The sequence below is a fragment of the Scyliorhinus canicula genome, chromosome 11 (assembly GCF_902713615.1).
Source record: "Scyliorhinus canicula chromosome 11, sScyCan1.1, whole genome shotgun sequence".
Classification (NCBI taxonomy): domain Eukaryota; kingdom Metazoa; phylum Chordata; class Chondrichthyes; order Carcharhiniformes; family Scyliorhinidae; genus Scyliorhinus; species Scyliorhinus canicula.
The window spans coordinates 27,307,121-27,323,205 of record NC_052156.1 but is presented as its reverse complement, the minus strand read 5'-3'; the positions used below and the strand labels follow the sequence as shown (position 1 = coordinate 27,323,205).

At 44.5% G+C, this 16,085-nt stretch overlaps 1 protein-coding gene and 1 non-coding gene across 2 annotated transcripts; both read right to left on the bottom strand.

The window, feature by feature from the left end:
- Positions 1 to 4,660: 4,660 nt before the first annotated feature.
- On the bottom strand, positions 4,661 to 10,469 carry rpl29 (ribosomal protein L29). The gene is made up of 4 exons (XM_038812642.1): positions 10,313 to 10,469; positions 9,947 to 9,997; positions 9,795 to 9,859; positions 4,661 to 4,874 (listed from the first exon to the last, which is right to left on the bottom strand). The coding sequence occupies exons 2-4, from the start codon at positions 9,981 to 9,983 to the stop codon at positions 4,791 to 4,793; spliced, it is 186 nt and encodes a 61-aa protein (XP_038668570.1). The 5' UTR covers positions 9,984 to 9,997; positions 10,313 to 10,469; the 3' UTR covers positions 4,661 to 4,790.
- Positions 7,788 to 7,916, bottom strand: LOC119974069. Its single transcript, XR_005462456.1, has one exon. It is a non-coding gene; the product is annotated as a small nucleolar RNA SNORA71 (small nucleolar RNA).
- Positions 10,470 to 16,085: the final 5,616 nt, after the last annotated feature.

Sequence of the window (16,085 nt, the reverse complement as noted above, 5' to 3'; positions counted from 1 at the left end):
TAGAATGATATCTGGAAACATTGCAGTGTGCGCAAGGATAATAAAACTTCCTCGAACACCTTAGAGATGGAAAGTAGGAACAGGAATCAATTAGTTACACAGTTGCCAAATGTCAATTATTGTATTTAACTGAGTTTCCTGGACGACGTAATTTTTCAGACTGTAAATTCCTTTAATTACATTTCAATCTGTCTGACTTTCAACACCGAGACCGGATCGCTTAATGTAATAGAACAGGTAAATTAATTAAAGAAATCGAACAATCTGAACAAATTGCTAAATTTATCTTCAAACTACTGTCTGTCTCTTTTATTGTGCTATAAAACAAGCATTAGCTGTGGAAGCATGCTCTCTAATTGCCTATGAACAAAGCACAAAGGGATAATATAGAAGGCAATTGATAGCAAAATGACCCCCCAAAATTATCAAAGAACCATTTCTGGAACAAGGGATACACCAAAGAAAATGATCCATTCCAGGTGAAAAAGCTAAACCTGTTACACCTGTAACTATTTCCAGTTCTGATGAAAAGTCAGCAGCCCGAATTGTTTAACTGTTTCTCTTCCCGGAAAATGAGTTAATTTTCTGAATGTGTCCTGTATTTTCTATTTATATTTCAGGTTTACAGCATTTGCACTATTTTGCCTTTGTCAACACCATGGGTTCAGAAGGGGACAATCATAGCTGGCCTGGCCACTCTCGACTAGCTTGCAGAAATGTGGAATGCATATTATGCACTTCAATCAGCGAAAAGCCAGTATCCCTTCTACCATGAAAGCTAATGTGAATGGCAGGTTTGGTGCGTTGCCCAATGCCAGGAAATCAAAGCCACACTGATTGCACTGCCCAGTTGGTAGATGAGCAGTGACCAGTGAAAGAATAATACAGCAGGCCCAATGCTCAACCGAGGTGTGTTAACCACTCCCTGTGGCAGTGACTCTATGGGGACAGAGGTTTCTTCTGAATTCCCCATTGGATTTCTAGGTGACTACCTTATATTGATGGCCACTCCTCATGCTCTTCTCCACACCAACAAAAGAGCAATAAAGTAGCACAGTAATCCATTAAAGAGTCTGAGTGAGAGTTATACACTTAGCCACCTGAAGCCAGGCTTGTTTCATTAATTGCATGGGAATGCCCATAGGTTATTTATTCTGGCCCATCATTTAATCAGATCATGGCTGATTTGCACCTCAACTCAGTTTACTCTTATGCCTTGAAAGCAATTTGTGGGGACGAGAGATCCAAATTGCTACTGCCCTTTGTGTGAAACTGGTAGTCCCTCCTTTTATTTCATGGATTTAATTCAAAGAAAGAAAGAAATCCACAGCAGGGTTGTGGCCAAGAGACTGGAGAACTGCGTACCAGAGGTGGTCGCAGAGGACCAGACAGGCTTTGTCAAGGGTAGACAGCGAACTGCGAACGTCAGACAGCTGCTGAATATGATGCTGACTCCATCCGGGGAGAGAACACTAGAGGTGATTGTCTCCATGGACGCAGAAAAGGCCTTGGACAGAGTCGAGTAGAAGTACCTCATTGAGGTACTGGAGCGGTTCAGGCTGGGAACCGGGTTCACCTCATGGGTGAAACTCCTGCACAAAGCCCCCAAGGCGAGCTTTCAGACAACACCACCAGCTCTGAATACTTCCAGTTGCAGAGGCACCAGGCAGAGATGCCCACTGCCCCCACTCCTGTTCGCCCTGGCAATTGAACCCCTGCTGTTCACCCTATGAGCACGAGAGGCTGGAAGAGTATCTGAAGAGAAGGTAGAGAGTGGAGTTTCACTCCATGCAGATGATCTGTTCCTCCACATCTCAGACCCATAGAACGGCTTAAAGGAAACCGTGAAGCTCGGAAGAGCTCAGCGCCTTCTTGAGCTACAAACTTAACCTGGGCAAAAGTGAGGTTTTCCCGGTGAACCTCAATGGGGGAGGGACGGAGCTGGAGAGTCTACCATTTGAAATAGCCCAAAACAAATTCCACTACCTAGGGATCCAGATAGCCCACAACTGGACACGGATCCACAAGTGGAATCTGATCAGTTTGGTGGAGGAAGTAAAAAAGGACAAGCAGATATAGGACACACTCCCATTTTCCCTGGCAGGGAGGGTGCAGATGATCAAGATGAATGTACTGCCATGTTCCTCTCCCTGTTTAGATCCATACAGATCTTCATCCTACAGGCCTTTTTCCAAAGAATAGATAAAATGATTATGGTGTTTGTATGGGTGGAGGAGAGAGGAAGAATCCAAGATTCCCTAAGACAACACTGCAGAAGATAAGAAGCATGGGCGGCCTGACCCTCCTGAACTTACATTACCACGGGCCGCCACCGCTGAAAGGTTGAGGGGATGTGTTTGCGGACCAAACGCAGAATGGGTGAGTTGGAGGAGTCCTCACGTCCTCTGGGCCCTCGGGTGAATTCACCTGAGGAAGGAGCAGTGCTCCGAAAGCTAGGGGTTTGAAACAAACCTGTTGGACTTTAACCTGGTGTTGTAAGACTTCTTACTGTGCTCACCCCAGTCCAACGCCGGCACCTCCAAATCAAAAAAAGATACAGCAAGTAACTGGTAAATAATAAGTTTCAATCACCTCCTGTATAGTGTACAAATGTAAAATTCAATAAAAATATTAAAGGATTGATTTATTTCTGGTATGTGGTTAGCACTGCCAAATGCAGCATTTGTTGCCGATCACCAATTGCCCATGGGAAGGTAGGGGTGAGCTGCTTTCTTGAACGACTACAGTGCATCTGCTGTGGGCACACTGATGCTGTTAGGGAGTTCCAGGATTTTGATCCGACAGTTCAGGATGATACATGGCTTAGCGCTGAACGTCCTGGTGTTCCCATGCCCCTGCTGCTATAGTCCTACCAGGTGGTAGAGGTTGCAGATTTGGTAGGTGCTGTTGCAAGAGTTGCTGCAGCGCATCTCTGCTGCCTATATGCTTTGGCGTATAGCTTGAATATGAAGATTTGAGAATAATAGTTCTGATACCAATAATGGTGTTATCTGCCATTTTTATTCTAAAGTGAATTTAAAAGGTCACTGGAATTGAAGACTGTATTGTATATCAGAACACAATCGCCTAGCCAGAAAATTCCATTTATTTGAACTCATCACAATCACTGCAATTATCTCAGTTATAATAAAATACAGCTTCCGTTACGATCAGTGTATAGGTTGATAACTTTGGACATCGATGGAAACAAGGACACCAGCAAAATTTCACTTGCTGAAACCTTTACTGCAACAAACTAAAATGTACATAATTCAGCTGTTGGGTACTTTAAACAGGTGATGCAATGAGTCGGGGGGGGGGGGGGGGGGGTGGGGAGAGCCTCACTTAAGTTATAAACACTCACATTACTTCATCCACAAATGTGGCACCACATGTAATCTGCCTTTCCAACTTGGCCTGTTATTCAGCATCTCTTGCTTCCCATTCAATCGCTTTGGCCCTTGATTCACATTCATCAGCAGCAGTGTTCTATTCAAAATACCCGGACAGTCAACACCGACAAGGCACACATCAACAAAACCCCTCTCAATACTGATCCCAAGAGTTCCTTTTTAACCAACACACCCAATGCTCAAGTTTCTTTTGGGCAGCATGGCGGTGCAGTGGTTAGCACTAGTGCCTCACAACACTGAGGTACCAGGTTCGATCCTGGCCCCGGGTCACTGTCCGTGTGGAGTTTTCATTCTCCCCATTTCTCTGTGGGTCTCACCCCCACAATCCAAAGATGTGCAGGGTAGGTGGATTGGCCACGCTAAATTGCCCCTTAATTGGAAAAAAATAATTGGGGACTCAAAAACATGGTTTCTTTTAATTATTTTACAGGATGTGGCATTGTTGGCTATGCCAGCATTTATTACCCAATCCTAACTGCTCTTAAGGTGGTGGTTAGCTGCCTGCTTGAATCACTGCAAAATAATCTGGAGTTGCCTTTTCTTTACTGCCAGAGACCTAGTCCATTTGTAGAGTTTAACTTGCCTGTTCTGAACTGCTCGCCTCAACGCGGGCACAACTAGACATCACTGCAATTAGCTTTCTATTTACTTTGTGCTTCAACTTTTACCCCATAACATCACACAGGCATTTCTTGGAATCGGTCATAACCAGGAAACCAATTAGCCCCTTTCTGAATTCTCCGGTTTCCTTCCGACGTTGCACAAAAAGAAAACACATGGTTCGTCAGACTTAGAATCTCCAAATATTGCAGCACGGTCACTGATCATCATCTTCATACTAATGCACACTACACGCGAATGAATTTCTAAGTTGCAAGACAAGCCAAGTGTGAAAAAGTAAAAGGTTCTTGAAAAAGCAGTTAAAACACAACATAGAAAACCCCTTCCTCCATTAAGCGTTTCTGAAATATTTGTGAGACGTGTTTGCCAGAACCCATTTAAACAATTGCATTGAAAACTGCAAATTAACATGAACCCTTTGAACAGAGATGAAGAAACTAAATGTGCGGCATCATGGGAGTTAGAACAGTGAATAAATGCATGTAGAAAAATTGAAGGTGGACGTGTGAGATGAAGATAGCAGAAATGTGAAATTGAACACCATTTGATGAGGTCTTCCCACACAGACGGGATCTGCTGACTCAGAGAAGGTCTCTACTCAAAAACAACAGCGATAGCACTGGAAATTGAAGTCCCAACTTAGATTTTATTCAAAATAAACAATTTGGAAAACAAGATATCACAAGGCTGCCATCCTCAAGGACAGTAAACGCTAAATCGTCAACACCGCCAGTCCTTTTCTTAGCGATCACCACTTTATTTTTTGCTGTGAGCCATAGCTGCTCCTCTTTTGTTGTGTTTTTTGGCAAACCGCATGTTTCTCAGGAACTTGGGATCTACCTGGAGACAAAAAAAGTGGATGCACCTTAAGAGACTGTACTTAAATCAACATTAGCCGTTTGTTATCTATATCAACGATTTGGACGAGAATATACAAGGCATGATCAATAAGTTTGCAAATGACACTAAAATAGACGGCATTGCAGACAGTGAGGAAGGTTTTCAAAAATTGCAGCAAGGGCTGCATGTGGCGCAGTGGTTAGCACTGGGACTGCGGCGCTGAGGACCCAGGTTTGAATACTGGCCCTGGGTCACTGTCCGTGTGGAGTTTGCACGTTCTCCCCGTATCTGCATGGGTTTCACCCCCAGGGTAGGTGGATTGGCCACGCTAAATTGCCCCTTAATTGGAAAACAAAAACGAATTGGGTACTCTAAATTTAAAAAAAATTGCAGCAGGATCAGCTGGGGAAGTGGGCCGAGAAGAGGTGTTGCATTTTTGAAAGTCAAATCAAGGTCGGACTTTCACAGTGAACAGTAGGACCTTAGGGAGTATCGTGGAACAGAGGGAGCTTGGAGATAATCTTGGGAGGCAGACAAAAAAAGGTTCAGATTCATATAATCTACAGCAGAGACAGGCCCTTTGATCCAAGCCAACCAAAAAGCCCATCCAAGCTAACCCCATTTGCCTGTATTTGGCCCATATCCTTCTCAGCTTCTCCTATCCATGTATCTGTCCAAATGTCTTTTAAATGTTGTCAATGTCTCCGCCTCAACCACTTCCTCCATCAACTCATTCAACTTTTGTACCACCCTCTGTGTAAAAGGTTCTCTAAAGGTAGAGTCACAGGTAGCTAGGGCAGCGAAGAAGGTTTTTTGGCGTGCTGACCTTCATCAGTCAGGGCACTGAGCATAGAACTTGGGAAGCTATGTTGCGGTTGTACAGGATGTAGGTGAGGTCGCACCTGGAGTATTGTGTTCAGTTCTGGTCGCATTGCTATAGGAAAGATGTTATTAATTTGGAGAGAGTGCAGAAGAGATTTACAAGGATGTTGGATTCACGGGACTGAGTTATGGGATAAAATTGGACATGTTAGGACTTTTTTCTTTGGAGCGTGGGAGACTGATGGATGTGTACAAGATCATGAGAGACATGGATAGGGTGAATGCACTTAATATTTTCCCAGGGTTGGGGAAACGAGAACTAGAGGGCATAGGTCTAAGTTAAGAAGGGAAATAAAGTAAATGGGAACTTGAGGAGCAACTTTTACACAGAGGGTGGTACGTATGTTGAGAAGTGCAGTTTAAATCATGTTTAACTAGCTTTGTGGAAATTTCCGAAAAGGTAACAGAGGGTTGATGAGGACAATATTGTTGATATGATGTATATAGACTGCCAAAAGGTATTTAATACAGTTCAGACATAAGCAAAGTTGTAGTTCATAGAACAAAAACAGTAGCAACAAGAATATGTAATTGGCCGAGTGACAGGAAACAGAAGTGGTTAATGGATGTTTTTCAGCTGGAGAAAGGTTTGTAATGGAGTTCCTCCAGCTTAGGAACCTTAATATATACTAATGATCTGGCTGTGGGCACAATTTCAAAATTTATGGATGATATGAAGCTTGGAAGCATTGTGAACTACGAGGACAATAGTGTAGAACATCAGGACATTGACAAGTTGGGTTTGTCACGTGTATAGTGAAAAGGATTGTTCTGGGTACAGTCCAGACAGATCATACCATGCATGACAAACATAGAACACACGATAAATACACAAAGTAAATACAAAGAAACCTGGTGAAGCATACAGAGTGTAATGCTACTCAGTACAGAAGGTGCATGAAGAGATCAGTTCAGTCCATAAGAGGGTCATTCAGGAGTATGTTAACAACGGAGAAGGACCTGCTTTAAATTGGTTGGTGCGAGTTCAGACTTTTGTATCTCCTGTCCGATGGGAGAGAGAATAACCCGGGTGGGAGGGGTCTTTGGTTAAGCTGTCCGCTTTCTCAAGGCAGCGGGAGGTGTAGACAGAGTCTGTAGTTTCTTACCGTCTTGGGCCGAAAAGTTGGCATACAAACCGTGGTGCAGCCAAATAGGATGCATTCTACGTTAGTAGAACAGGTGGCAGATGAAATTGAATGCAGAGAAACATGAAGTGATTTGTTTTGGTAGAGACAATATAAAATAAAGGGTACAACTTTAAAGGGGGTGCAGTAGCAGAGAAACCTGGGTGTCTAATTGCATGTCATTAAAAGCAGAGGACATGTTGAGACAGCAGTTAATAAACCATTAAGGGGCAATGAATACAAGAAGGAGGAGGTTATGTTGAATTTGTACAAGACAGTAGTTCAATCTCTGCTGAAGTATTGTATCTAGTTCTGGGTACCACACTTCAGGAAGGATGTGATGTCACTGGAAAGAGCCCTGAAACAAGAATGGTTCCAGGGACAAGGAACTTCAGTTATGAAGATAGATCGGAGAAACGGTAGCTGAGGGGACACTTGATCAAGGGATTCAAAATCACGAGGGGTTTGGACAAAGTTAAGATTCATGCTTGTGAGTGAGGGTACAGATTTAAAATAATTGGCATAAGGTGGATAAGGAAAATGATTTCATGTAGCGAGTGGTTAAGGTCTGGAAGGCACTCAGTGTGGTGGAGGCGGTTTCTATCAGAGCATTCAATTAGGCTTACCCAAAAAGGAAGATTCTGCAGGGTTACAGGGAAAAGGCAGGAGGAAGACACCAAATGAATTGCTCATACAGAGCTGGTGCAGATACGATGGGTCAAATGGGCTCCTTTTGCACTGCAACTAATTCCTACGATAAACATTCAAGTTCCAAATTCAATTGTTTTTCTCAACTTGCTAAAATAAACAAATGGACAGAGGAGGCAGCAGTACTGTACCATCTAAAAACTGAAAGAATAAAACTGTAGAAGAGCCAATTAAAAGCTCAATGTGAAGTTAATAATAGTGTCCAAAAGCTATGAGGTTTAATGGAGATTGATGCTCCAATAAACACGGGGAAGTTTTTTGATTTAATCTTCCTGCAGTATCAATGATCTGGTAATGGTAAATACCATAATCACTTTCGAATGCAGGTGCAATTACCGAAACCCGCAACCTTATATAAATGCATCTATATTTAGAAGAAAATAGAACTCGTAAAAGCAGCATTGTTACCAAACTAATTCACAAACATATAGCCTTTCTCTAGTCAAAATTATTACTTTCCATTTAACACAATGGTACTTGCAGAACACTACAGTAATGCACTGGGGGAAGGGGAAGAGCACTTCCATATGTTGATAGCACCATCTTTCAGATCTTTAAACCAAGACCCCATTCCTGCCTGATTAAGTGGATGGGAAAGATCCTGTGGCATTTCAAGAACACGAAGGAGTTTTCCCGATGCCCCAGTAAAAGGCTATCTGAAAATTACCGTGGCATCTGCGAAACTTAGAGTGAAAAGCAATTATTTCAAAAATAATTAGTTGCTCGTAAGGTATATTACGATGCTGATGGAAATCTGTTCTTTTTGAATTAAACCTACTTTACTTTGCAAATTAGTCAAACTGATGCACTGAATTAGGGGGAAAAGGTGATTTAATTTATATAGCATTTTTCACAACCCAAACCATTTTTTAGTCGAAGAAAAACTTTTCAACTGCAGTTATTGTTGCAATTTAGGGGCAGCAGGGTAGCATGGTGGTTAGCATAAATGCTTCACAGCTCCAGGGTCCCAGGTTCGATTCCCGGCTGGGTCACTGTCTGTGTGGAGTTTGCACATCCTCCCCCTGTGTGCGTGGGTTTCCTCCCACAGTCCAAAGACATGCGGGTTAGGTGGATTGGCCATGCTAAATTGCCCGTAGTGTCCTAATAAAAGTATGGTTAAGGGGGGGGGGGGGGTTGTTGGGTTACGGGTATAGTGTGGATACGTGGGTTTGAGTAGGGTGATCATGGCTCGGCACAACATTGAGGGCCGAAGGGCCTGTTCTGTGCTGTACTGTTCTATGTTCTATTGTGCACAGCAAATTCCTGCACAAGCAGTGGGACAATGGCCAGAACCTGTTTGAGAAATAAAGACTCCCATGCCACTGGGGATAACTTCTTGAAAATCATGCTTTTACTCCCACCTAGAGGGAGTCGGGGCCTTGATTTAGCACCTCATCTGAAAGACAGCACCCATCACACTTCATTGTCAGCCTAAACATTTATGCTTCAGTCTACCGGTTGGGACGTAAACCTTCTGAATCATGAGGTAAGAGTGCTACCAACTGAGCCAGAACAGGCAAAGATAGTATTGACAGCGTTCAAATTTAATTGGCGACAAAAACCTTTATCTTTCTACCGTGAAGGTATCATTTGTGACAAGCACTTGCTTCGTCATATGAGCCTTCATCAGCACTAATGTTGACTCCAACTATTTTGGTTGAACCAAATAAATTAATTAAAAAGGGGCAGCCGTTAAACAAAAACAAATGAAACTTAAAAACATTAAATTAAAATGTGATTGAGCCAATAAAGCATCACAGTCCCTGTGGGACCCAGCAGGCACAGATGGTGTCCATGGACAGGTACTGCATGCTCGATCTCCAGGGACACCTGGCCGTGGTTAATGCTGGCTGCTTCATGCTTTCAGACAGGACAGAACGCAGCTTAACTTTGGAATGGTAAAGAACCAGATCTGCTTGTCACCTCTAACAGGGAATGATGCAAGCCGTGTGTACAGAGTCATCCAAAAACATTTTGTACCAGAGTGAAAAGATTTGATGCTGGAAATCAGCAGGGAACACAGGTTTGGCAGTGTTCACTGTGCGTGGTTGTAAAATGGGTTTCAAAGCAAAGTCTGTGATCTATCTGCAACTACAGTTCACTTTGCATTGCAGAAGCTCAGTTGACACACATTGTGAAGACCGTAATGTTGTTAGGCATGCACCAGTCACCATAAACAGCACCGACACCCAGCTAACATACTTACTCCTTTCAGGGGTTCAAATCGATAAGACTTGGGCTTTTTGATCCCTGTCCTGTGCCACTTGCTGGCTGTAAAGGAACAGAACGAGTTTTTAAAAAAAAGTTGGCAAACAAATGAAAAGCCAAATGATGCAAGAACAGCAGCCTCAGACTTACACTGATTGTGGTTGGTGTGATTCTTGGACTTGGCCATGACTCTGACCTGATCTGAAAGAGCAAAGTGTCACATTTATATATACACACACACACACACTGTAACTTCCCTCTCCTGACCTCATTGCTGGAGATTCCCGGCAGGAACTGGCAATGCCACTTCCACTGGACTGTCCGCCGCCAACTCCAAGGCAAGCTGCTGCCTGTCCCGGCCGAGCGCTCTCCCTAACTCCCAATCATTGAATACCAACCATTCCCCATAAATATTCTGCTCTCCCCCATCCTCCCCCTCCCGCCGACCCGAATCCATGCCGCCGCACTCCCGGGATAGCTCCATAAGGCGGATGGCTCCCGATTAAAAAGGCTCACCTCCTGCAGCCTCCTATCCACCACCAGAGGTTAACCGGAAAAGAAAGGCCGGCCGCCAAGGACGCTGGGATTTAGCGGGCAGTATGCGTTCCTCCAAACTTCCCCCAGTCCCTTCCGGCGCGTCCGGCGGAGGCGCTGAACCAGCACAAAGGTTCCGGTAAGGGTTTGATCCTGTCTGAGGACTTTACCCAAATGTTCACCGTCCGTCACATTCACTGGCCAGGGTAATCATTTCGAGCACGGTTCTGATGAAAGGTGATTAACTGATTCTTTCTCCATAGATTGGATCAATGTTATTTTATTTCCTTTTAAAATTGTAATGAAAGTTTAGTGCTGCAGTGCTGAGTCCAACTATTTAGGTGGAGAGGAATTAAACTGTGTGTTATTCACCCTGGGGTAACACTGACTGCAACTGGATGCAGTTAAGACTGTAAAGCAGACACCAAACTAAGACGTTGGTTCAATACAATTTATTGAACTTCTGTAACAACGCACACAGGGGCGGGTTTAGCTCACTGAGCTAATTCGCTGGCTTATAAAGCAGACCAAGCAGGCCAGCAGCACGGTTCGATTCCCGTACCAGTTTCCCCGAACAGGCGCTGGAATGTGGCGACTAGGGGCTTTTCACAGTAACTTCATTGAAGCCTACTCGCGACAATAATCGATTTTCACTTTCACAGCTTGCTGTGGGTTGACATTCTACTAATCTAAGTATGCTAACTCTAACTAACTAGACCAGACTAGCTCTGAGCCACGTGTAGAAGGTGCTGACTGATATATACACCCTGACTGTCACTACAGTTGTCACTAGTGGAAAGAGGCAGAGTGCTGATGCCTCGTGTGTTTGAAAGTAGAAAGCTCCCCCTCTAGTGATGTGGCTGGTGATTGGTTGTGTTCTGTCCTGTGTATTGATTGGCTAACCTAGTTGTCTGTCATTGCCTGTCTTTACCTCATGATGTGCCTGAATGCATATTATAACATTCCCCCTTTTTAAAATTGTCGGTTGCTTAGAGCATAAGCGACATATATACACAGATATGACTATTTACAGTGAATGGCGAGTGAATGCATATGTACATGGAAGGTGTCTAGCGTGCAGATACAAAACAATATGTACAAAAAATGTCTATAAGTCCAATCTCTGGAGCTGGCGTTGGATCCTTGTCGAACGCCTGAGAGGTGGAGGTGGGGACGACGGCGCCTTGACAGGTGGGATTGCAGCCAGATTGGTGGCCTCATGAAGCGAGGTGTCCGGAGAAGGCAGAACGACAGCTGGAAAAGTGAGATGCGGTGGTGGGCAGGCAAGTTTGCGTAGCGCCCTTCTGTTGCGTCTGACGATGGAGCCATCAGCCATGCGAACCACGAACGACCTGGGAGCAGCCTGTCGATCGACAACAGCTGGAGCTGACCAGCCTCCATCAGGTAACTTGATGCGAACAGCATCTTCCGGAGAGAGCACAGGCAAATCAGTAGCATGAGCATTGTACGTCAGCTTTTGCCAGTTCCTGAGTTGCTGCACATTTTGCAGCACTGGGAGGTGATCCAGGTCTGGTAAATGAATGGCTGGAACAGTCGTTTGCAGATCTCGATTCAAAAGGAGTTGTGCTGGAGACATACCGGTGGACAGAGGGTTGCTCTGTACGCCAGCAGCGCAAGGTTAAAGTCAGAAGCCGAGTCCGCAGCCTTGCAGAGCAATTGCTTCACGATATGGACTCCTTTTTCAACCTGCCCTTTAGATTGCGGGTTATGCGAGCTTGAGGTGATGTGCTTGAACTGGTCCAGCTTTGCAAAGATGGACCACTCTTGGCTGTGGAAGCAGGGACCGTTGTCGCTCATGACAGTGAGTGGAATACCGTGCCTCGCAAATGTCTCCTTGCAGGCCTTGATAACTCCTTGATGTGAGGTTGGACAGTCTCACCACTTCCGGGTAACTCGAAAAGTAATTGATAATGAGCAGATAGTCACGCCCATTGGCGTGAAAAAGTTCGATTCCCACCTTAGACCACGGAGAGGTCACGATCACGTGTTGCTGGAGTGTTTCTTTGGGCTGAGCAGGCTGGAAACGCATCCATGCAAACGGCCTCAAGTTGAACAAGGCTAAGTGCTCCTTTGACATGTCATCAATCAAATTTTTGGGCAATCAAATATCCCAGCAGGGCGTGCAACCAGACTCGGACAAAGTCAAGGCCATCAACACCATGAAGTCTCCGGAAGACAAAAACGTGGGACTACGCTTCCTGGGTATGGTTAACTTCTTGGGAAAGTTCATTCCCAACCTCGCATCACACACTACGGCTCTCAGGCGTCTGGTGAAGAAGTCCACTGTTTTCCAGTGGCTAGCCGTACTTCGTTAACTGGCTTGAGGTAAAGGCAAAGCTCACCACTGCTCCGGTACTAGCAGTTTGTGACACGGAGACGGAGACGAAGATCTCCACGGACGCCGCCAGGACGGCATTAGTGCGGTGCTCCTCCAGAAGGATGACTCCTCGTCCTGGGCTCCAGTGGCCTATGCGTCAAGGGCCATGACTCCCACTGAGCAGAGGTATGCCCAGATAGAGAAAGAGTGCCTGGGCCTCCTCACCGGTATTGTAAAGTTCCATGATTACGTCTACGGTCTGCCAACCTTCACAGTGGAGACTGACCACAGACCCTTAGTCCATATCATTCATAAGGACTTGAATGACATGATGCCCAGGCTTCAGCACATTCTCCTTCGACTCCGCAGGTATGATTTCGAGTTGGTATATACACCAGGCAAGGAGCTAATCATTGCGGATGCCCCTTCACGCTCCATCACCTTGCCTTGTGAACAGGTTAACTTTATCCGCCAAATTGAGGCGCAGATGCAACTGTGTGCCAGAAACCTCCCGGCCTCAGATGAAAGAGTGGTCAACATTCAAGGAGACTGCCAAGGACCCTCTTCTGCAGTGGGTCATGCATTACCTTGCAAATGGTTGACAGAAAGGGCAATGCCCCGGTTCTTTAATGTTAAGGACGACCTAACAGTCGTCGAGGGGATCCTCCTCAAGCTAGATCATATTGCTACTCCTCGCAGCCTCCAGAGCTCAGTGCTCAAACAGATCCACGAGGAACAACTCGGTGTCGAGAAATGCAGGCGCAGTGCCCAGCAGGCCGTCTATTGGCCTGGAATCAACCAGGACATATCCAACATGGTCCTCAATTGTGCGACCTGCCAGCGTTTCCAGCCTGCTCAGCCCAAAGAAACACTCCAGCAACACGCAACCTGCCCTTTAGATTGCGGGTAATGCGGGCTTGAGGTGATGTGCTTGAACTGATCCCTCTCCACACTAGTGCGGGTGCCTGTAAATCAGGAGCGTGGGATTGAAGTGCAAAGAAAAGTTTAACAAAAGGTTTGGTGAGAAACTAAAAAGGGGGTGCAGACTAAAACATTTAATATAGACATGGTCCACGGACTCCACAAGGCCGCTAAAAAGGCAGGCACCTTGGGATCAGTGTTGTGGTCCTTCCTGTTTGTGGTTTATTTATTATTATTTTAAAAATAAATTTAGAGTACCCAATTTTTTTTTCCAGTTAAGGGGCAATTTAGCATGGCTAATCTACCTACCCTGCATATCATTTTGAGTTGTGGGAATGGGACCCACGCAGACACAGGTCCTCGGCATCGTGAGGCAGCAGTGCTAATCACTGTGCCACCGTGCCGCCTTCCGTTTACATAAATTATTTAGGTTATGAATGTAAGAGGGTTGATCAGTAATGTATTATTCCTTGTGTCTGAATAAAGCTCGTAGTCTTACAGTTGAAGTAGATGCTTTGTTGTGAGAGTTTGTTCTCTCTCTAGCGCTTATACCATATGTTACATCCGAGCTGCCTGTCTGTGTCCTGCTCACCAGCTGCCGTTCCTGTGAAGAGTGCCTCTGACTTCCTGTCTGTCTGTATTTATACATCTCCCTTGCTCCCGCTAGTGATTGCTTAGTTGTAGTGCATTTACATTGACCCCTTGTATATATACACAGATATGCAGATCACTACACCCCCCTTCTTTCTGTTACATATTTTCTGTACAGTGTTAAAGAAAATTGGACAAAACAGTTAGATTAATTATATGTATATTTGTACAAGTGGTGATGATATTGGTTATACAAAGCCAATTAATATTTATGAGTCCAATCTTAATTTAAAAAAATTATGAATCCAACTTTATGAATTTATTCGGTTGAGTTTTTCTTTTCTTCTGTTGTTGATGTGGTGATGTTGATATTGTGATTTCTTTGTGAATGTCATCAGTGTTCTTGTTTTGAAGTAACGAACAAGTCATCATGAGGTGTTTGAATGGTCGAACCACTGATGTTGACTGACGTGGACTTTCTTCTGTGCTTGTGGTATCGATTTAGTGTGTCATCTGCCTTGAAAGCTGGTGTGCTTGTTTGTTCTGGAGCAAATGTGAATGCGTGAGATTCGTTGTCATGCCATGGTATGTTTGTACTCTTGTCATTGTTTTGGAGTGTGCTGTTGAATTGTCGTTCATGTGCAGAGTTGTACCATGTTGTACAGGTCATTGTTTCATTGTTGTTTTCGTTGTGGTTCTTGTTGTTTTTGTCATGCTGGTTGTTTCTGTTTTTGTTGTAGTCATTGTTGTTCTTGTTGTGCTTCTTGTTTTTGCTGTTGCTTTTCTTGTTTCTGTTGTGCTTCTTGTGGTTTTTGTTGGTCTTGTTGCGCTCAATGAGTGTTCCGTGTGGTAATTTGAGTCATTCTCAAAGTTATTGGTGTCAGTGTCCTTTGTGGTATCTGATGTTTCATTGAGCGTTTCTTTTTGAGGATTGTGAGAATGATCTGATGTTGCATTGATCTTGGTGACATCAGTCATTTGTGGTGGATTTGATTCTTCTACTTTGCTTCCTTTGTGCTCCTCTTCTGTAGTCATTTCTGGATCATTTGAATCATCTTTGGTTTCTTGGTGCTCCTCTTGTGGAGTCAAAATCTTCAAGACTTCATTTTCTTGTGGGTAGTTTAGACTGGATGAGGTTTCAATTGACCTGGTCTCACTGGACTCATGAGTCCTTTTACTTTGATTGTTGAGTACTTCTGTACAGTCAACCTGAGATCTGTCAGTCTCACTTTGATCCTGCACATCCTGCAAGTCGATTGTGATCACATTGTCATTGTTTTCACATACAGTGGATAGACTTACATTGTCTTTTTGTTAATTATGTGAGCTGGGTAGACTTTCATAGTCTTCTTTTTCTTGTTCACGTGAGGTGGATAGACCTTCATGATCTTGATCATGCATGGCGCTCACTATGGAGTCTTTAATTGCTTCCATTTTGGAGTCTGTCAATCAGCTCTCTGTGGCGGCTTGCGTTGCTCTCTCTGTGGAGTCTTTCATTGCTCTCTGTGTGGAGCCGTGCAGTGTTCTCTATGTGGAGTCAATCTGTGCTCTCTCAACTGAGTTGCTGTACTCGCTGTGGGGCGTTGTGTTCTTCTTGGGTATTAGACAGGTTGCTGTCATCAATGTATCGACGATCTGCCATTGCATCATGGTGTTGGATTCATCTACCATGAGTAGAGTCGGGTTGAGCTTTTCAACCGTGTCGCTGATGCTATGATTAGCATATCCGAATAACTCAGCCATGTCTGAGTAGTATTGTTCGAGAAACAAATCATCTTTTTTTGTTTCAGGTTTGTTAGAGCGTCCGTGGAGATCTTTGGTTTTGGATTTGTCATTGTGCTCTTCACTTTGGGTGGTGCAAACTGCTTGTTCCAGGGTGCTGCGGAGGTTATTTTCAACTGCTGG

What these genes read in the sequence shown, in the direction of transcription:
- rpl29 (XM_038812642.1), bottom strand. Translation starts at nt 9,983, where the DNA reads ATGGCCAAGTCCAAGAATCACACCAACCACAATCAGT. An exon ending in TCACACCAACCACAATCAGT is followed by an intron (nt 9,860 to 9,946) that starts GTAAGTCTGAGG and finishes GTTCCTTTACAG; the next exon opens with CCAGCAAGTGGCACAGGACA. An exon ending in GATTTGAACCCCTGAAAGGA is followed by an intron (nt 4,875 to 9,794) that starts GTAAGTATGTTA and finishes TTTTGTCTCCAG; the next exon opens with GTAGATCCCAAGTTCCTGAG.